The sequence below is a fragment of the Prionailurus bengalensis genome, chromosome A2, assembly GCF_016509475.1.
Source record: "Prionailurus bengalensis isolate Pbe53 chromosome A2, Fcat_Pben_1.1_paternal_pri, whole genome shotgun sequence".
NCBI lineage: Eukaryota > Metazoa > Chordata > Mammalia > Carnivora > Felidae > Prionailurus > Prionailurus bengalensis.
In genome coordinates, this window is record NC_057348.1 from 162,869,831 (window position 1) to 162,890,554 (window position 20,724).

The 20,724-nt window shown below is 47.7% G+C and overlaps 1 protein-coding gene and 1 long non-coding RNA gene across 3 annotated transcripts in view; one reads left to right on the top strand and one right to left on the bottom strand.

The window, feature by feature from the left end:
* ABCF2 (ATP binding cassette subfamily F member 2) lies at window positions 1-15,304 on the bottom strand. 2 transcript variants are annotated; one of them, XM_043589950.1, is made up of 15 exons: window positions 15,094-15,304; window positions 14,233-14,430; window positions 8,617-8,829; window positions 7,933-8,115; window positions 7,670-7,841; window positions 6,423-6,518; window positions 5,492-5,594; window positions 4,207-4,302; window positions 3,916-4,035; window positions 3,741-3,830; window positions 3,266-3,376; window positions 2,562-2,624; window positions 2,233-2,361; window positions 1,339-1,542; window positions 1-632 (listed from the first exon to the last, which is right to left on the bottom strand). In XM_043589950.1, the coding sequence occupies exons 2-15, from the start codon at window positions 14,387-14,389 to the stop codon at window positions 495-497; spliced, it is 1,875 nt and encodes a 624-aa protein (XP_043445885.1). In that variant the 5' UTR covers window positions 14,390-14,430; window positions 15,094-15,304; the 3' UTR covers window positions 1-494. The 2 variants fall into 2 exon arrangements, with proteins under 2 accessions (XP_043445885.1, XP_043445886.1); XM_043589951.1 differs by having other exon boundaries at window positions 14,928-15,094.
* LOC122488543 overlaps window positions 9,942-20,724 on the top strand; it is a 20,070-nt gene continuing 9,287 nt past the window's right edge. The window contains exon 1 of the long non-coding RNA XR_006298637.1: window positions 9,942-9,972. This is a non-coding gene — a long non-coding RNA (uncharacterized LOC122488543). The remainder of the gene's footprint in view (window positions 9,973-20,724) is intronic.

Genomic DNA, 20,724 nt, shown 5'->3' on the forward strand with positions numbered 1-20,724 from the left:
TAGGGACCATGGCTTCTTCTTTCTTTATTGGACACTTGGTAGATGTCACGCAGGTCTAAAAGTTACACTGTTAAATAATTATTTAAAAACCGACCAGGACTAAAGCCCTGGTCCACAGCTCCAAACCAGAAGCGGAAAGGAATGGGGGCGGTGGGCTGGGGGGTATTCCTCCAACATCACCAAAACCCAGAAAACGAGGACCCTAAGCTCTTTCACAGGCCAACCCAGGATGTGGGCCCTTGGGCTAACCCTCAGGTGCCTCTGGCTGCATCACCATCAGGTCAGTAACCAGCAAGGAGCTGGCAGAACAGCCAGCCGAGTCCAGACATGGACAAAAGTAACTGCAAGGACAGGAAACGGACAGGTACTGTCCAGCTGTAGATAAGATCACAGAGTGCAGCTAAGGCAGGTGGGGACAGGGGAGGGGCTGGGGAGCGGTATTGCAGCAATGCAGGAGTGTGGCCCCAGAGGCCCAGCCCAGCCCGGGCAGGGGCTCACACATTGTGGGTCCTCCTGGTGAGCTGGGGCTCCTCGCCCACCAGCTTGGACTTGAGGTGCTCCTTGTAGGCCAGGATGTCTCCAGGCCACTTGGTGATTGTCTGCTTCTCACAGACCCAGATTTCCTGTGCAACCTAGAAAGGAAATCTGAGGCTCAATCCTCCTGGCCAGCACTCTCCCCATCCCTGCCCAGAAGACCACTGTCAGAGGAACTCCAGGAAGAAACCTCCACCGCCCAGTCCCGTATGCGGCTCACAGTTCCACTGTCTCTCTGTTCTCTGGGATGCCTAACCCAGGGGTACCGTAACCAGCAGGTTTGGAGCCTTCCAAGCCACAACCTGCTCTGTCTCCTGATTTCCAGCTCCCCGGCAGGGCCTAGAACTGTTTAGAGGCCTCGCCCGCAGCTTCCTGTTCTCTATCCCATCTTTCCCAAAGCTGCAGAGAAATGACCAGCGGCCTTTCCACCAATGACTGGTGGTAGCCCTCTAGTCCAAATCCTCCTTAGTATAATACTACTTCTATGCTGAAGAATCTTGAGACGGTAGTAAAAGCACCCTATCCTCTACCCAACTCCCTCGCCAATTCTGGCTAACATTGCCAAATGCCAAGTAGGCTGATGTCTCCAAATAGCTACTGAAAAAATGAAAGTTTTCCATTAAGGCTTTCTCAGTTTTTCAAAGAGCCATAAAATCTGGTCCTCATCACCCTGTCTACACCCTGAGCCCTTTTCCCAAATCCAATAACACATATTAAGTGCCCTCCACATGCCATGACTGTGTCCTATCCAACCATCTCCTGGCCGCCCTCCTCTCTGATTTCCACTCCAGCCGGGGGCCTCACCTGCTGAATGAGTCTGAAATCATGGCTGACCAGCATCATACCACCCTCAAACTCGTTGATGGCATCGGCCAGGGCGTCGATGGTCTCAATGTCCAGGTGATTAGTGGGCTCATCCAGGAAGAGCATGTGGGGGTTCTGCCAGGCCAGCCAGGCCAGACACACACGGCACTTCTGCCCATCAGACAGGTTCCGGATCGGGCTCACCTGCGTGGAACCGCGACATTTACGGAACCTGGTGTTACTCCCACCAAGAGCATGACTCACTTTCCCCCCGCTGCTTCTCCATTAATACTGCCACAATTCTACAAAAAGGAAGACCCAAGATCACAGTGAGATGGTACCAGTCTCTCAAGGCCCGTAAGGGATAAATGTGGAAGCCGGAAGCCCTTGCTACTCAGGCCCCACCTCTCGCTCTCCCTTGGCACTTAAATCGTAACTAAGTGGAACAATGTGGTGGACCCCAATCGAGATCTGAGTCCAGGAACTCGTTTTCTAGGTTTCAATTTCCCTCCCCCTCAAGCATTCTGGTTTATCTTGCTAGTCTGGGGCGAAGGCATGTCAGAGACTGGGATGCTATCCCTGCTCCTTCCTCATAATGAGACCTGAATACTCCAATACATACACCTAGGCCAAAGGAAAGCTAGCAGGTTCTTTCAGACGCTAGAATCAAAGGAAGAGACTTTTCAGTAGAACACTTGAATCTCAATCTCAGGGTTGTGAGTTCAAGCTCCACATTGGGCATGGAGCCTACTTTAAAAAAAAAAAAAAGAAAGAAAAAGAAAGAGACTTTTGGGACAGCTCCCGAACTTGGGTCGCCAGGGCAGTGCACCCTGGCCGTGTAGCCACAATCTCCCAGTTATCTGGCGCTGTTCCCCCACATCCCCCTCTGCTGACCTGCTGCTTCCCAGTGAGACCATATCGTCCGATGATCTTCCTCATTTCTTCCTTCTCCTTGATCTCTGGGTAGCACTTCATCATGTACTCCAAAGGTGAGAGGTCTAAGTCCAGCTGCTCTTGTAAATGCTACAGGAAAAAAGGAATCCACTCAGATGTGACTGGTGTCCCACTTCAAAAGGAACCTCGCTGGGTTAACTGCTGAGTAACTCTCCACCTCTACCCAGGCACCTGTTCAAGATTCCGGGAGAAGCAGGCAAAAGCTGACTTGGTCACATGCAGCCCCCTTTCCACACCCTGGGCATCTCCCCGGACCCCAAGGCCCGTACCTGATGGTAACGCCCTATCTTGACATGAGAGTGTTTTCGGATCATCCCGTCTGTGGGTAGTAGCTAGAAAGAAAAGAGTATTAGGTGGAAAGATAAGCACACAGAAAGAGAAACTCGGTGAGAAGCAGACACAGACAGAGTAGGGAAATAAACATATGTTCACTGAACAAGACTCAGAACTTCCAAATAGAATCTACATCACTACCTCATAGACTGCTATTCTGGCCACTCTAAAAATATTTAGGAAGATATACTGAAACAGATGTTCTCAAGAGAGGCAAAGATACATACAACACGGTCTACTACAGAAGGTACCACCAGTAAAACAAAGGACTCATATATATGTACAACATGGGTTTTCTAAAACAAAAACACGGCTCTCGACGCACAGATTTCCTCGAGATGCTCTAGCTGAAAACAGAAAAATGTTGAGGCACATGCATGTGCCTCTCTCTCTCTCTCACTCACACACACACACACACACACACACACACACACACACTCCCCTCCCTCCCTCTCTTCGAGAAAACAGCTCCAAATCTCAGCACTGCCAATGACAACATCCCCCACCCCAGAAGCTGGCTCACTCACCACCAAGGCACTCAGGCGCCTTGAGGGCCTCCGAGAAGCCCCTCACACCTTCCCTCCTCAGACACAGTAAGCACCTACTCTTGGAAGTCCCATGCCCCAGCCTGGCACCATACCTCTCCGGTTAGCAGCTTCAGAAGAGTTGATTTCCCTGCTCCATTGGGCCCCACCAGAGCCACTCGTGTATCGAGATCGATACCAAATTCTAGATTGTTGTAGATGCAGGGCTGAGTGGATGAGAGAGATGAATATGAGGTTAGGTTACCAATCAATCAATCTGGCTGGCAGATTAGCCCTGTCATGTCCCCCATCGCCACCGGAGTAGGCGGGAGTATGGAGGAGGGAGAAAGCTCTCAGAGCAGACCCCAACCCACTGCCTCCACCCGCCATCTCAGCTGAGCAGTTTTCCAAGTACTTGAAGAGGGGCCACTCAAGTCCCTGGATGAGGCACCTAAGCTGCTATGCCTGAAAAATCCCGTGCACCACACGGGTTAGCAGGTGTGCTGAGCAAAGAACCGGAGACTCTCCCAACCTGTTGACGCTTATCTTGTAAAATGTGTCCCAGCCTCCCAACCACACAGGAGGACTCACCCCGTCTTTTGTATACTTGAAGCTCACGTTCTGCACCATGATGACAGGCGGAGGAATCTTGCCACACGGTGGGAAATAAAATGACAGGGTCTAGGAGAAGGAGAGGACATTTTCCGGTTAGATCATGTCTCCTCCACCTCACCTCGGGCACTAACTCCACTCGCTCGGACCCCACCTTGTCACTCACGACCCTTTCTGTCAGTCCTGATGCCATCATTTTCTGTAGCGTTTTCTCCTTGCTCTGGGCTTGCCGGGCCAGCTTGGCGCTGCCATGACCAAACCTAGCGATGTAGTTCTGAAAGAGACCAGAAAGGGCGCTTGGAGCAGGGGCAGGTATCAAGCAACTCTCCTTAAATGCGGGGTAGATGCTGACGACAACGTCTTCCTGACACCCGGCACCCCGAACTCCCCACGTACCTTCCCCCGACTCTCCACCAGAACGTGAGCTCATCTACAGCTGCCCTACCTTCATGTGTGCGATCTGATCTTGCTCCCAGTGAAACCTCTTCATCTGGTTCTCTTCCAACTCCAGCCGTGTCTTCACATACTGATCATAATTACCCTGAAGAGAAGTATGCCAGGTAAGGCAGGCAGTTTTAGCCTCGGTCCCGGGTTCTCAGGGTTTAGGGGGATGCGAGATGGCATCGGACTTGGCCCTGGCTAGAAGACTGTGCAGTAGGGAAAGAGGAAGGACGTTGGCAAAGTAAACCCTAACCTAGAACCTGAAGTCTTTCCATTTGTGTGCCTCTCACTCTTAGCTTAGCCGGAGCAGGGCTCCAGATCCAATCCTCAGGTTAGCCGTAAAGACACCCACAGCACCAGCAGTAGCCCTGATCACAACCGTCACACGGACATCACGAGGCTCACAGCCTTCCAAGAGGACCTCCTACTACTCCCCACCCTTAGACGCTCAAGCCCCATGCAGGCTACAGAAACAGCGCCCAGGAAGGAAGACAGCGGACCAATCAGATTTAGGACCTAGCAAATTCTGCACAATTGGACTGCCATGGTTTCTATCTGCAAAGAACTGGACTCAACCTAAATATTCATCAGAAAGGGTCTGACAAATAAAGGAGTGGATAGCTACACAATGAAATATTATGCAATTACTGAAAAGCATGAGATGGATCTATAACTATTCATATGAAAAGCGGCGCAAGATATATTAAAATGTAAAAGCAACCTACAGAAGAGAGTGATTATTAACATTACAGCTGTGATGTGTATACACAAAATTTTCTACAAATCCGTGCAAGTACACATAAAATCTCTGGAAGACTATATGAGAAATTATTAATACTCCCACAGTGAGTATAACTACGAATGAAAAGGACTCCTATTTTTTCTTTTTTTTAAATACGAATAATGAAAAGGCAAGGCAGACAAGTGGGCTGTTGAGATCCAGACTCCCAGTCTTCACAGAAAGAGAGGTAAATGGGCTGTCACAAAGCAGAGTTAAGCAGTCATTCAAGAAGGCGGGGATCGGCAGGGCCTGCCTGGGCACCATGCAAAGTCAACCTCTTTACCATAAGGCACACACATCACGTACACAGGCTGCCAATCAATGGCCTACAACCTGAGAGCAACTACTTTGAGACTAAAATAGAACAAGCGGCAGGACTCCTTGTTCACATCTTTTTATAGCAATAGGTAGAAAAGGGCTGCTAAGTCTGTTTTGTTTTTTTTTAAAGGAGACCTTCAAGGAACTGGTAAGCGCTGAGGTTGCTGTGCAGACGCTGGGGCCTACTCACCGTGTAATACTTCAGTTTCTTGTTGTGCATGTGAATGATGTTGGTGCAGACACCATTCAGAAAGTCCTGGGAATGGGAGACGAGGACCAGGATGCGCTTAAAACTGCAAAGCCAGAGAACCAGTCAGGAAGGTGCTCCAAACTGTGACGGTCCACAGCAGGGGAGCTGAAAGGCCCAGAAAACCTTCATCCTTTCCCATCCTGAGCCCCCATTAGATTTAACGGCCAATTCCCGGCTCTCAGCAACCACCTAGGCCGCCAGTGCACCATCTACCTGGAACGACACCTTGACCCCTTTCAGTCTGAGTTTTCTCCATCTTCCGTTCTAATTTTCAGCAGAATGGAGATGGTAGCTTAACAATGATGGTAAAAACAAGCATATGTACACAAACATATCCATAAATGTATGTAATACTGTGGGTGGGAAGAACTGGAACAGGCGCAATAAAAATCACTGTAGTCCTCTTTTTGAAAGGTACCAGTCACTGCAGAGACCGCTAAAAGCCTTCCCTCAGAGTCGGTACAGTATTCCGGGTTATTCAGTGCTGCAGCCATACAAGGACCCTTGCCACATCAGCTAGGTTTCCTTTGCTACTGCATCATGATCTTAAGTGGGAATCCTTTCTTTATATGACGCATATAAATACGGTTAAGAGAAAAATACAGTCTTTAATAAAGGTGTCGTATTTTAAATGGAAGAACCAGAAAGTTAAAAAACTTCACACATTTCAGGCTAAAAAAAAAGAATCAAACCAAATGGTCTCCCCTAAAGGTGCTTACTACTTTTTCAACCTGGCCTTCACCCGACCTCGCGTCAGTTCATTTTCTCATTGCTCTAGCATCACTGCGGTTTCCAGGCACCCATTTCCTTTAGATTGCTCAACTCACCCTTCAGGACCTGCCCATTCCCAACCCCATCCCTACCCCCTTACGTCTTTAATTCTTCTTCCAACCACACACAAGCATCGAGGTCCAGGTGGTTGGTGGGCTCGTCCAGCAGCAGCATGAAGGGCCGAATGAAGAGGGCTCTGAAGGACAGGAGAGGAAACAGAGCCCCTTCAGTCTAATGGGCGCTACGCAGGAGGGGCCTTGCCTGCTACCTGCAACCCTGGTCAGGCCTGGCTTGAGTCCTGAAACCAATTCTAGGTTCTACACCTGAGAGGAAAGGGGAGAATGAGGAGAGAAACGAAAGTTGAAGAGCTGAGATGAAAGGGCAGAAAACAGGGCTGAGAAGCAGAGGGATGGTGCAGTTTGAAGATAAGGTTGTAAAAGTCCTTACGAGTCCGCAGGTCTTTCACGCTGAAGTTGGTGACCGTCAGGAAGACAAAAGGATAGAGGAGATAAACTGCTAAAGCAAAATAGCATTCAAGTTAAATCGATGGGGTTGCCAGCCTTTAGCAAGGAGGGCAAAAAATGTTCTTTTCTTAGATGGAATCTCAAGACAGGTGACGCAAGGGGACAGCACTGGTTCCCACATCTGCAGTCACCGCACTGCAGAGATTTTTAGAAATAAAATTTATGGGCACCAAATTCCAGTATTCCAACCACAGAGATATGAAGAAGAGGCTAGGAAATCTGTACCTCTGCAGCTCCCTAGATGAACGGAGGTGGCTAATCCTTGCACGTGGAACCACTGCTCTCGGCTCCAAAGCACACGCAGGCAGCTTTGCTAAAGCAGCAAGTGTCACCAATTCACTTGGCAGAGAACAGTGGAGTGAGGGAACCACCTACTTCACTGGGGACTTTCTGGGGGGACTGCTGAGGGAATGATGGTCTACACAAACTCACTCTGGGTCCAGCTCACAGGGGGATAAGGAAAGATCGCTTAACAGCTGTCTAATATTTTATCTTTATGCAGCAACAATTAGAAGGACTGAAATACAAAAAAGGATAGGATGGGAGTCAGGAAGAAAGAAGAAATGGACCCAGTCTACCATTTTACCCAAGGCTGATCCTAGGATTCCTAAACACTGTGCCAGAGATCCAACAATAGTCACTTCGGCCAGGAGGCTCGCGCCTTAGCCCACGCATACCACCCCTCCTTCACACTGTTGATGTCGTGTCTCGTCTGGCACTTACTGACCCCTGACCTCTGTTCTACACAGTTCCACTGGAGTGAGCATCCAACCCTGAAGGAAATGGGCAACTACAGAGGGTAGAGAAGGAGAAAGGAACTCACCTGGCGAGGGCAACCCTCATTCTCCAGCCCCCACTGAAGTCTTTCAGCTTCTTGCGCTGCATGGCAGGCGTGAAACCCAGTCCATGCAAGATCCGCGAAGCCCTCATCTCCGCCTTGTCAGCATCCAGCTCCTCCAGTCGCTCGTAGAGCTCCATGAGCTTCTCACACTCCGCTGTGGGCGGCATATGGCTCGTGAGGCTCCCCGGGCCTTTCCTGGGAGGAAGCCCACCCCCCAACCCCCCGTCCCAAGTCAGGAGCCCTACCATCCTCGTGAGCCAGCCGCTCAGCCTCCCTCTCCAGCATGGCCCGCTCCGTGTCGACTTCCATCACACACTGCAAGGGTGTCTTGTCACTAGGGGGCATTTCCCGAGTCAGATGGTAGATGTCAATGTGCTCGGGGATGGGCACTTCCCGTTTCCCAATAGCAGAGAGCAGCATGGACTTTCCTGAGAAGGGCAAGCAGAGAGTGGGCAGAGGACACTCGGCACAGTTCTGCCTGTCATTCCCCTGCATCAGCTCCTCCACTCCAGCCAAACCACGACCTCACCATTTTGTGGAGCACCTTCCTTCCTCCCTTCCTTCCTTTCATTTGTTCAAATCCTACTACCAGTCACCCCCACCACCCCCCGCCCCGGGCTACCTTTCCAACCTTCCTCCAATTCTTGTCCCACCCCTCCTGCGTGAAGTCAGTTCGCCTACAGCGGCCTCGCACACCACCATTCCTGCCCCTCCCGCCCACTTCTCCAGCACCTACTGTCTGTAACTGCTCACGTGTTACTTACCACACACTGCTCTGTACTGCTAGTTCCTTTTCCCTGGACATATGTGGTCTCCCACCCATACTGTAAACTCCTTGCTTTGCATATAGCTGGTGCTAAGTAAATACTTGCTGAGTGACAGACGAGCCAAGGAGAGACACCTCCCACCTCGCCTTCCAAGGGCCTCACCAATTCCATTTAAGCCAATGAGGCCATAACGACGGCCTGAGTTTAATTCCAGTTTGGTGTCACTGAGCAGCTCTTGACCATGAAAGGTGAGGGAGAGGTTGATAATGTGGGCATCAGTACTGTTGGGGTGAGAGGCAAGGACACCGGTGACAGCGCGAGCAGCAGCTTTCTTCATCTCAAAGTCCTCTAGCTCCTTGGTCAGCAAATCCACTTCTGGAGACAGAAAAGAAGTTTGGGAATAAGACAGACCCTGCTCTCGCACTAAGTCACGTCCTACAGCATTCAGACAGTTCAGTCAGTAGAGAATCCGACTTTTAAACTGAGGGTCCAGGGTTCAAGTCCCTGTTTGGGCATCTGTAGCTTTTGCCCCTTACTCAGGTTACCAAATGTTGTCATATCAAGCCCGAAATGCTGAAAAAGGCATGCCCTGTAGGACCTGGTTCAAGATCGAGTGGAGGTGATTCACATGTTTCACAAGCTTTCAAGAGTGTACAGATCTGCCCTAACACCCTTCTTTCACGGACTACTTTTCACTTCACAACTTGTTCTTTTTTTTTTTTTTTTTTTTAACTTTTCTAAGACCAGCGGCAAAACAGACTTTATTTCTGTTTAGCTACCTATTGCTGAAACGTGTAAGCCAGGCCTAAAGAGAACATACAAAAAAAAATAGAAAATATTAGAAAACATTTTCTGGCACCTTTTCAGATTTCCTAAGATCATGTCATTTTGGCATTTTCTTCCCATAAACACGACCAATTAAATCACAGCACAAAAGAGAAAAACATTGTGTCAAGCCAGGGCAATAACAAAACAAAATATCAGCTTTTTTAAGAAATGGAAATATACATACACAGGTAAATAGCCCATAATAAGCAAAAGGCTCAATAGAATCACAACTTGCTCTTTTAACTCTAACCTCTCTTGTTCTTTTTTTTTAAATATTTATTTTTGAGAGAGAGAGAGAGAGCACGAGTAGGGGAGGGCAGAGAGAGAGGGAGACAGAGGATCTGAAGTGGGCTCCACACTGACAGCAGAGAGCCTGAGGTGGGGCTTGGACTCACAAATGCGGGATCACGACCTGAGACGAAGTCAGTCGCTCAACCGAGCCACTTAGGGGCCCACTTCTCTAACTCTTAAATGACGTAAATGCATGAGGGGAATGGCTAGAACTCTCAATTTTTCTCCATAAGTATGTGTTAAAGAATTAGTCCTAAAACCTAAAAGCAGACACTACAGAAGTGCCATTCTCTTATTCCATGACCTACTGGAATTCCATACTCCAGATATACTTCTCAAAGTTTTTTACTTATTTGAGAGAGAGAGAGAGAAAGAGAAAGAGAGAGAGAGAGAGAGAGAGTATATGCACATGTGTGTGCAAGCAGGGAGGGGCAGAGAGGGAGAGAGAATCCCAAGCAGGATCCACGCTGTCAGTGCAGAGCCTGAGTTCAGAGCCAAATGCAGGGCTCGAATTCGTGAACCATGAGATCATGACATAAGCTGAAATCAAGAGTCAGATGTTTAACCACCTGAGCCACCCAGGTGCCTCCAGATATACCTCTGAGCAGCACAGAAGGGACCAGTGTGAGAAAATGCACAAAGGGATCAACACAGGCAGGGCCACGGCTGGGAAAACCAGGCGCTCCCCAATCTGGAGGGTTTAAAAGATGCAAACTGACCATGAGCTGTTGTGCCTTGGTGGTTTTTCAGGCATCACTACATCTTAAGCCTGGGAAGAACTATCACTATTAATGGCTAAAAGTGTTGAGTTTACTCTGTGCTACCCCATTGTTCTCCATCTATCTTAATCCTTACAACACGTAGGAGATACACACTGACAATCCCGGTTCTATAAGTGAAAAAGCCAAGTAACACAGCCAAGGTCGAAAAGGCTAGTTAGCGACAGAGCCAGAACTTGAACCAGGTGACCTTAACTATGTCACTATACTACCTTTCCATAAAGAAAAGTGCCCATAAAGCATTACTGAAAGTGGGACAGAAATGGGGGTGGAAGGCATCCCGGCAAGCTTCTTCGAAAAGAGTAAGGCAATTTGTGTACGTTTTACGGAAGCAGTCAGAAACTACACATGAGGTTCCACTACTATGAGAATGTGCTGATTTTTAAAAATTTTAATGTTTATTCATTTTTTTGTGTGAATGTATTGTCAAATTGGTTTCCATACAACGCCCAGTGCTCATCCCAACAGGTGCCCTCCTCAGTGAATCTGCTGATTTTTTAGTCTTTGTTACCCTTACCTATGTTCCCTTAGTGACTTCACAGAATCCTTGGAATGAGAAGAGTGTGTGCTTGTCCACAGGAAAAATAAAGACAGGGTAGAGGGGTGAAGACAGGTGTCTCCTGGGGGAGAGCAACTGCACGGGAGAGGGCGTGTGGTGGTTAGTCACAGGTCACTCTCTGAATACCCCATCCTGTGAGGTGATTACGAGCTGGCGCTAAACCTGCTCTGCCTTCAAGGAGCCAACACTTGGGCAGGGGCTGCCCCACTAGACAGCTGGCGGGCACTCTGTCCGCAGCTCTGGGTACAGTGTTAGAAATAAGGGCTTGATGAGTACTTTTTGAATGGAGATCAAAGTTTTTGTTTTGACTCGCATGAAGGAATTTTCAGTCTCTTTTCTACACGGTTGAGTTACCAGACTTCCCACAACTCCGATTCTTGCCAATCCCTATTCCGGATGCTGAGAAGACAGAGTAGGAAGAAGTTTATGATCTAGATCAGGAGTTGGTAAACTTTTTCGTGAAGGGCCAGATGCTAAATATTTTAGGGTTTATGAGCCAAGTGGCCAAATCAAGATATGTGAAATGTAACCACTTTAAAAATGTAGAAAACCGTTCTTAGCTTGGGGTTGGGATGGAGGTTAAAAAAAAAAGGCTGGCCAGATTTGGCCAACAGCATGTTTTTATAAAGTTCTATTGAAACACAGCCACACTCATCATTTACATAGTGTCTAAGGCTGCTTTCACTACAATGGCAGAACTGAACAGCTGCAACAGAAACCATATAGCTCACGAAGCTACAAATATTTACTATCTGGATCTTTACAGAAAAAGTTTGCCGACCCCTAGTCTAGATCTCCATCTGCTCAGGCAAGAGGAAGATCAAAACTAAGGGAAAGCTAATATACCATTTTCTCTTGATCTCTTCAAGTTGACAGCATCTATGACCTAAGTCATCTCCTAAGCTTCAAAAGAAGGAGACTTAAACAGACCTCATTTTCCTAGCCTACAGCATCCCAGAAAACACTTGTCACTTAAAGACAAATGAACAGCACTGAATAAATGGAAAAGGGATTTTGAAAGAAACTTCATCACGGAGAACATTGTAGACCTCACAAGAAGTCTCTTTCTACTTACTTCCCAACAAGAGGACCAGCTGAACTCCAGTGCCTGTCTTGACGAGTCTCACGTTCTAAAGAAGGTTAATCTGTCAAAAGTCACTTTCTTTGACATACATCTCGATCTTTCCATACCTTACTACCTAAGGAAGACTGTGTGGCAATGGCAATCAGTAAAGGTTGGAGAACGGTAACCTGTAGCATCACGTAATCTCAAACTCAGGAGAGAGGACCCAATCTTGGGAGAAGAAGCAGAAATGACACAGGTCCCTGGCAATAAGAAATGTTTTGAGGGGCGCCTGGGTGGCTCAGTCGGTTGAGCATCTGACCCTTGATTTCGGCTCAGGTCATGATCCCAGGGTCGTGGGATCGAGCCCTATGTTGGGTTCTGTGCTGAACACGGAACCTACTTAAGATACTCTCTCTCTCCCTTCCTCTGCCCCTCTCCTCCACTCATGCTAATAAAAAGTTGAAAAATTGAAAGACAGAAAAAAGTTTTGAGAGGGCTGGAAAGAAAACAAAGGTCACATTTCAGAACAGTAGCTCCCTGAGGAAGCAAGGTAAAAAAAAACCAAAGATCTATTACTGAGATGGGGATTCCACAGCTGGGTTCCCTGAAAAATCCCATTTTCCAAGGAGCAAAGAAAGGTAAACAAGATATCTGTGATGGGAACAGTGGACAATAGTCTCAAGAGGGATTCACTTTGCCACCTTTCCGATTCAGCCAGAATAACTGATGACATACCTGTAGAGCTGATGACATACATTGCTTAACCATGGTTCCTGAGGGCCGAGACAGGACCGAGCCTCTCTAAAATAGAGGTCACAACTCAGCCTGCTCATCCACACTCCCGTTATTCTCAACTTGGCAATCCTCCACTACTCCAGCCAGGAATAAAATTTCCCCATGGCCTGACCTTACTGAACCAGCTTTCTCCCATAATTCTTATTTTGGAGACAATTCCTACCACTCAGCTCTCTCTCAATCACTTTTAACTCCCCCTTTTCTGAATTCCTATCTGTTATGACTTGTATTAGTAATTCCGCTCTCCTCTTCAAACATTTACATAGTATCTCAGTCTGCAAGGTTAGTCCTATCACCCAAGACACATGGTCCCTGCACTCAAAGGCTAAACAATGTAAAGAAACACAAGAGACAACATAAAAAGTAACACCATTGGGGCACCTGGGTGGCTCAGTCGGTTAAGCGTCCGACTTCGGCTCAGGTCATGATCTCGCGGTCCGGGAGTTCGAGCCCCGCGTCGGGCTCTGTGCTGACAGCTCAGAGCCTGGAGCCCATTTCAGATTCTGTGTCTCCCTCTCTCTCTGCCCCTCCCCTGTTCATGCTCTGTCTCTCTCTGTCTCAAAAATAAATAAACGTTAAAAAAATTAAAAAAAAAAAAAAAGTAACACCATTAAGACAGCATAGGGGTATAGTGAATGGTACTACTTTAAAGGTCAGGTTTGATGGGGGAAAGGTTTTGCTATCCTGAGCTAGGCCCTAAGAAAAATGTCAAATGTAGCTACTCGCACAAAAATCGTGGTATTAGAACTTTAGTGTAAAGGGACAAAAATGTGACTAGTGAAGGGACAGTAACAGTCCGGATAGAGCGGGTCTGTTCAGGGAATCTTCAGAGGGACAGAAAAGGAGGCTGGGAACAGACGGTCAAGGGCCTGGAAAATTCTGTATCACACACTGCCACGTTTCCTTAGCTGGACCGTAAGTCAGCAGATGGTTCATCCTGCGTCGGCACGGAGCGCGGTGCCCAGCACTTGAGAGGTGCTCAATAAATATTTCCCCAAATATAAACAACAGGAAAGCATCTCTTTGCTAGGAAAACTCCATGAAACAGTTCCTACGTTCCTCTCTTGGGACAGTCACTACCCCTGGAAGGACAGAGGTACAACGTGGCAAAGAACCTGGAGCACTGACCACCGTGTGCACAAATGCAGGAAACTGAGAAAAGGGCAAGGAAATGACCTCCTGTTCCCAGTGCAGCGCCCGGAGCAGCAAGGCAGCACAACACCCATAGGTGTGTTCGCCACTAGCTACGTGAGAACCTTGTGTGCAGCCTCCCTGATCAATAACTAGGAGGCACCAGCTGCCACTCTAATTTGGTTCGGTTCACTGTGACAAGTTCTGCGGCACCAGACTTATCCTCCAGGGCCGCCAGCGTCAGGACTCTGGCTCGGGCTTGGGGGATCCATCCATCCATCCATCCATCCATCCATCCATCCCAGGAGCCCACCGCTCCCTCCATTCACCTGTGGTCTCTCGGCCATTGGCCTCACTTTTCTCCTCTGCCACCTGTGGTTCTGTGACAGCGTCTCCGTTCTCTTCGTGGCCCTTCCTGGGCCGCTGTCGCGCTTTGGCAGCTTCCTTCTTTTTGGCCGCCTTCTTCTTGGCCAGGTCAGAGGGCATGGTGATGAACCACAGGGGGTACGAAACTGTTCTCAGGGAGCCTGCAGGGAGGCAAAGAGCCCCAAAAGTCTCAACTGGCGACGGAACGCCTGGGCCCTGCCCCATCCCGCTCGGGAATTTTCCCATCGGGCTGCCGAGCCCCAGCTCCGCCCATGCCTCGCCGCTCCCCATTTTGCCAGGGTCTCCCAAGCCAATTCTGGTCCCCGGCCGCTCTTCTGATCTTAACATCTCTTCCCTCAGGCTCCGTCCACCAATCCCCACGGGCTGCCTCGCTCTGGAAACGCTCCTCCTTTCACGGCCTCCAGTCAAGGACCAGGTTCTGCCCCCGCGGCACACAGATCCCCGTCTCCGGTTTCCCCACAACTTGGCGCTCCGCGCTCCAGCCGGCCGCCTCGCTTTGCCGGGCTTCCTCCTCCCGTCCGCCTCAGGCCTCCTCTCCGGCGTTCCCCCCTCCACACCACCGAGCCGTCGGGCCCAGCTTCTTCCCGGGACGCGCTCGGCTTCCCCTCGTGAGTCCCCTCAGGGTCTCCTCACTCACCATCCCCTGAGCCTCCCCCGGCCCCCGCCCGTCAGCGTCTCTCCCTCGGCCCTTTCTTCTCCTTCGCCGCCTCCTCCATCTCGACCCCGTCCCTCCTCCTTCTCTCCTTCCCTCCCCCGCCTCACCGGCCAGCACCCTCCCCCCGGCGCCCCTTCCCCCAACTCACTGGGCCTCGCCGCTCGGCCTCTGTCGCAACAGAGCTGCTCCTTGGGCTCCTCCGCGTGCGGCCGGCTCACCAGCCAATCACGGCATCGCGCGGCTGTCGGCGCGCCGCCGCGCAGGATCCTGGGAAGTGTTGTTCTCCAGGCGCGGCGGCCGGGGGGGAGACCCCTCCTCGAGAACTACCGCCTGTGGCAGGGGCCTCCCCGGCCCGCGTGATGTCATCAGGCGGCGCGAGGCCGGCGGGGGGAGGGGGAGCGGGATTAGTGTCCGGGAACCCGCAGCCAGCCTGCCCGCTTCGGGCCCTGGGAACTGCAACTCCCAGACTGCTCCTCCGGTAAGGGGCTGGGCCTTCCAGGCTTGACCCCACCTCTCGAAAAATCTGTCGAGTTCTGTGGAGGCACTGAGCTCTTAGGGCCGCAACAGCCGGCCCAAACAGCAGGGCGACGGACTACACTTCCCAGCAGGCATCAGGCGGGAGTGGGTCGAAACAATGGGAGAGAAGAGGAGGGAGGTGGAGGGAGAGGGAGGAAGAGTGAAGCGGCTGGGAAGAGGCGGCCCGAATAGGAGGCGCATCACTACGAAGATGATGCGAAGCACAGAGAAATCCCTGAAAGGAAGGCGTCCTCGTTTTTTGGAACTGAGATCTTACAGGCTGGTCTAGTGTTAGCCAAACTTTTAGAAGGTGCCGAACGTTCTTCCTGAACGTTGGCCGCTTAGCCTACACTCTCTAGAATTGTTAGATTCCCATCAGAGCCGTGTAAGTCTGGTGGTAAGAGCTCTGAAGTTAAAAAAAAAAAAAAAAAAAGACCCATTTCCTGAGTTCAGCGGTATCATTGGTTAGACATGTAACCTTGCCCGTTAGTTTTCTTTTGAGTCTTACTGTTTAAAATCCCTCAGGCTTCTCACCTACATTGTAACCCCCAAATTTGTGGCCTCAAATACAAGGCAGGCCCTTTGTGACTGACCCTGTTACTTCTCCAGGCTTCTGATCAGCGGTGCTTCACCATCAGGGACACAGCTGGAGGGAGGCAAAATGAAGCTTTTACTCCTTTGGAGCACATTCTCCAAATTGCCCTACCCGAGTTAAAAAACAAAAACAAAAAAACTCACTCCTCTCTCCAGAGAACTAGTTTTCCTCTTCAAACTTGATGCTTCAGTAGAATATACTTGTATTTCAAGTAAGCCTTGCCATTTCATACCTTCATGCCTTTGAGCATAGCTTTTTCTGCAAGACCCTCCACCAATTAAGTGCCCACTGTGTGTTAGGCTCAGAGCTAGATGCTGGAGTTGCAATGGAAACAAGTTATTCCCTGACCTCAGGGAGCTCACGATTAAGAAGGAACATTGAAAGAGTAAATGGGTGCCTCGGTGGCTCAGTTGGTTAAGCGTTGGACTCTTGATTTTGGCTGAGGTCATGATATCGTAGTTTGTGAGATTGAGCCCCATGTCTGGCTCTGTGCTGTCTTTCCCTCTGCCCCTCCCTGGTGCACGAGCTCTATCGATCTCTCTCTCTCTCTCAAAATAAATATACACTTAAAAAATATTTAAAGAGTAAACAGTCCATGACATTCAGGTGATAAGTGCCATAAAAGAAGTGACTTATGCATGCTGTTCGAGTATGTAGGTGGAGCTCACTTGACATAGCATAACTAACACCATGAATTCTGGGGGCAGACTGCCTTCATTCAGACCTCTCCTCTATCATTTACAGTGTGTGACCTTGGGCAAAATACACCCTCCTCTGTAAAACAGGAATGATGATAGTACTTACCTCACACAGTTGTTACATTAGAGGTTAATTTTTGTTAATTGGCTAATTATTACTTAGCTGGAGTTCTGCTAGCTGAACTCTGCTACTAATAGAATCCTTACTTAAGTATGCACTAGATATTTATTTAATATATTTAACAAATATTAAACACCTACTATGGGCAAGAACATTGTTTTAGGTAAAGAACATAGACAATAGTTAACTGATTGCAAAGCCTTTCTTTATGGAGCAAAGAACTTATATATGGTTGTGGATCACATAAAATCATTCATTCAAGCACCTAGCCTCCTGGGAGCACTGTTGACCATATGCCTCCCTCTCCCAGCCTCATTAAAACACGTGGTTACAAGCAGGTTACAGGTTACAGAGAACTAACATTTATTATGCTCTTACATCTATGCTATCCCATTTAATCCCCCCAATAAATTCTGAGGTGGGTATTATTACCATTTTGCAGATTAGAAATGAAACCACAGAGCTGTTAATAAAACAACACTGCTGGTAGGAGACAGTACCAGGATTTAAGGCTGGAATCTTCTGGTCCCAGAAATTCAGCTTTGTAAAATGGCTTGGGCTGGCCAGAGAAAGGCAAACTAGCTACTTCTCTGAAGCCACCTGCATAGCAACCAATCACATCCATGATTTCCCATTATCAACAGTTGCTGGGCAGAGTCTCCCCCGGCACAGCAAGAGTGGCTTAGAAAAATTATTGGCCACTTAGGAGGAGTTCTGCCATTCGCATGGAAGGGCTGGATCTCTTTCAGGGAACAGACCTGGGGATGGGTGGGGGGAAATTGGGAAAATGGGAGGGAGAGTCAGAGAGAGATGTGGGTAGAGAGGAGAAAAGAAGAACTGCCAAGTATGAAATATCACAGAAGGTCAGTGCTGGAAGCAAAAACATTTGGTCCGACTCTCTCTAAAATATGAAGAAACAGGGGTACGTGCTGGCTCTGTTTATGGAATGTGCAACCCTTGATCTTGAGGTCATGAGTTCAAACTCCATATTGGGTGTAGAGCCTGCTTAAAAAAATTAAAAAATAAACTATGAAGAAACTGAGACCCAACGAAGGAAATATCTCATCCAGAACTACCTAGAAACTTAGTAACTGAGAAGGGTCTGGAACTATGTTGTTCAATGTGTTAGACAGTAGCCACATGTAGCTATGGAGCACTTGAAATGCGACTAGTCCGAATTGAGATGTTCTGTAAGTGTAAAATGATCATTAATTTCCAAGAGCGTGCGTGGATACAAAGGAGGCAAGGATATGCAGTGGGGAAAAGACTGTCTCCAACAAATGGTGTTGGGAAAAGTGGAAAGCTACATAAAAAAAGGAGGAGGAGGGGGAGGAGAAGGACCACTTTCTTAAACTATACACAAAAATAAACTCAAAATGGGTTAAAGACCTAAATGTAAGACCTGAAACCATAAAATTCCTAGAAGAAAACATAGGCAGTAATCTCTTTGACATTAGCCACAGAAACATTTCTCTAGATAGGTCTCTTTCAGCAAGAGAAACAAAAAGCAAAACTAAACAATTGAGACTATACCAAAAAAGAAAGATTCTGCACAGCAAAGGAAACCATAAACAAAACAAAAGACAACCCACCGAATGAGAGATTTGTAAATGATATATCCAATAAGGGGTTAGTATCCAAAATATATAAAGAACTTACAAAACTCAACACCAAAAAAACCCCAAATCCAATTTTGAAAATGGGCAGAGGGCGCCTGGGTGGCGCAGTCGGTTAAGCGTCCGACTTCAGCCAGGTCACGATCTCACGGTCCGTGAGTTCGAGCCCCGCGTCAGGCTCTGGGCTGATGGCTCAGAGCCTGGAGCCTGTTTCCGATTCTGTGTCTCCCTCTCTCTCTGCCCCTCCCCCGTTCATGCTCTGTCTCTCTCTGTCCCAAAAATAAATAAACGTTGAAAAAAAAAATTAAAAAAAAAAAAAAGAAAATGGGCAGAAGACACGAGCAGATATTTTCACAAAGAGAATGGCCAGCGGACACATGAAAAGATGCTTAACATCGCTAATCACCAGGGAAATTCAAATCAAAACCACAATGCGATATCACCTCCCATTTGTCAGAATGCCTAAAATCAAAAGGATAAAAAACAACAAATGTTGATGAGGATGTGGAGAAAAAGGGATCCTCATGCACTGTTGATGGCAATGCAAACTGGTGCAGCCACTCTGGAAAACAGTATGGAGTTTCCTCAAAACATTAAAAATAGAATTACCATATGATTTAATAATTCCAGTATTGGGTATTTACCTAAGGAAAATGAAAACCCTAATTTGAAAAGATACATGCACCTCTATGTTTACTGCAACATTATTTACAATAGCCAAGTTATGGAAGCAATGCCAAGTACCCATTGATAAATGGATGGGTAAAGAAAATGTGATATGCACACACACACACACACACACACACACACACAGTGGAATATTACTCAGCCATAAAAAGAATGAAATCTTGGGGCACCTGGGTGGTTCAGTCGGTTGAGCCTCCGACTTCGGCTCAGGTCATGATCTCACAGTTCGTGAGTGCGAGCCCCGCGTCGGGCTCTGTGCTGACAGCTCAGAGCCTGAAGCCTGCTTCCGATTCTGTGTCTCCCTCTCTCTGACCCTCCCCTATTTACGCTCTGTCTCTGTCTCAAAAATAAATAAACATTAAAAAATTTTTTAAAAAAAGAATGAAATCTTGCCATTTGCAACAACGTGGATGGAGCTAGAGGATATAATGTTAACTGAAGCAAGTAAGTCAGAGAAAGACACAGCATAGCACATGATTTCACTCGTGTGGAATTTGAGAAACAAATGATCAAAGAAAAAAAGAGACAAACAAAAAACAGACTCAACTACAGAGAACAAACTGATGGTATTCAGAGGGGAGAGGGTGCAGGGGTGAGTGAAACAGGTGATGGAGATTAAGAGTACACTTATAATGAGTACTGAGTAATGTATACAATTGTTAAATCACTATTTTGCACACCTGAGACTCATATAACAATAAATGTTAGTTACACTGGAATTAAAAATAAAACAAGAAAGATTGCATGTGAAAAAAAAAAGTAAAATATCTCAATTTGTTATATTGATTACAGGTTGAAATAATATTTTGATCTATTTAATAATATATATTATTAAAATTAATGTCACTTCTTTTTGTTTTAAAAAATGTGACTGCTAGAAAATTAAAAACTACATATATGGTTCACATTATATTTCTGTTGGACAACACTGGTCTGGAATCTGTATCTTCCAGCTTCAAGGTGAGCATCCCTACTCTGCTTCCCAGAGTCTATTCTAACAAATCATTCACTTACCACCTATTAAGTGTCAGTTGTTCAGGGGAGATCAAATTGCAGACTACTTGAGGAGAAAACTGAAAACAGTAAAGGATAACAAATGCTGGTAACTCCTATTTTATGTATTTCCTAGAATGGTGGTCCTTAACTCTACCAGCCCCAATGTTGCCTTTTAATAGCAAACTTTTAAAAAAAAGTTTTTATTTATTTGAGAGGAAGGGAAAGAGAGAGAGTGTGTGTGGGAGGGACAGAGAGACAGAGGGGGAGAGAGCATCTCAAGCAGGCTGCTCACTGTCAGCACAGAGCCCGATGAGGGGTTTGAACCCATAAACAGAGATCATGACCTGAGCCGAAACCAAGAGTCCGACGCTAAACTGACTGAGCCGCCCAGGTGCTTCACCATAACGGAAGAAAGAAAAGGAAATCCTTTCCAATAATTGTTATTTCAGTATGCTAGAAAACATAGTCATATATTTGTACCTGTACATAGGATCACCTTGAATGTGACAGCACAAATGCATACAGAACACCATGAGTGATGTTACTGTGA

What these genes read in the sequence shown, in the direction of transcription:
- ABCF2 (XM_043589950.1), bottom strand. Translation starts at nt 14,389, where the DNA reads ATGCCCTCTGACCTGGCCAAGAAGAAGGCGGCCAAAAAGAAGGAAGCT. An exon ending in GTCTCACTGGGAAGCAGCAG is followed by an intron (nt 1,543 to 2,232) that starts GTCAGCAGAGGG and finishes GGTTCCACGCAG; the next exon opens with GTGAGCCCGATCCGGAACCT. An exon ending in ATTTCAGACTCATTCAGCAG is followed by an intron (nt 633 to 1,338) that starts GTGAGGCCCCCG and finishes TTTCCTTTCTAG; the next exon opens with GTTGCACAGGAAATCTGGGT.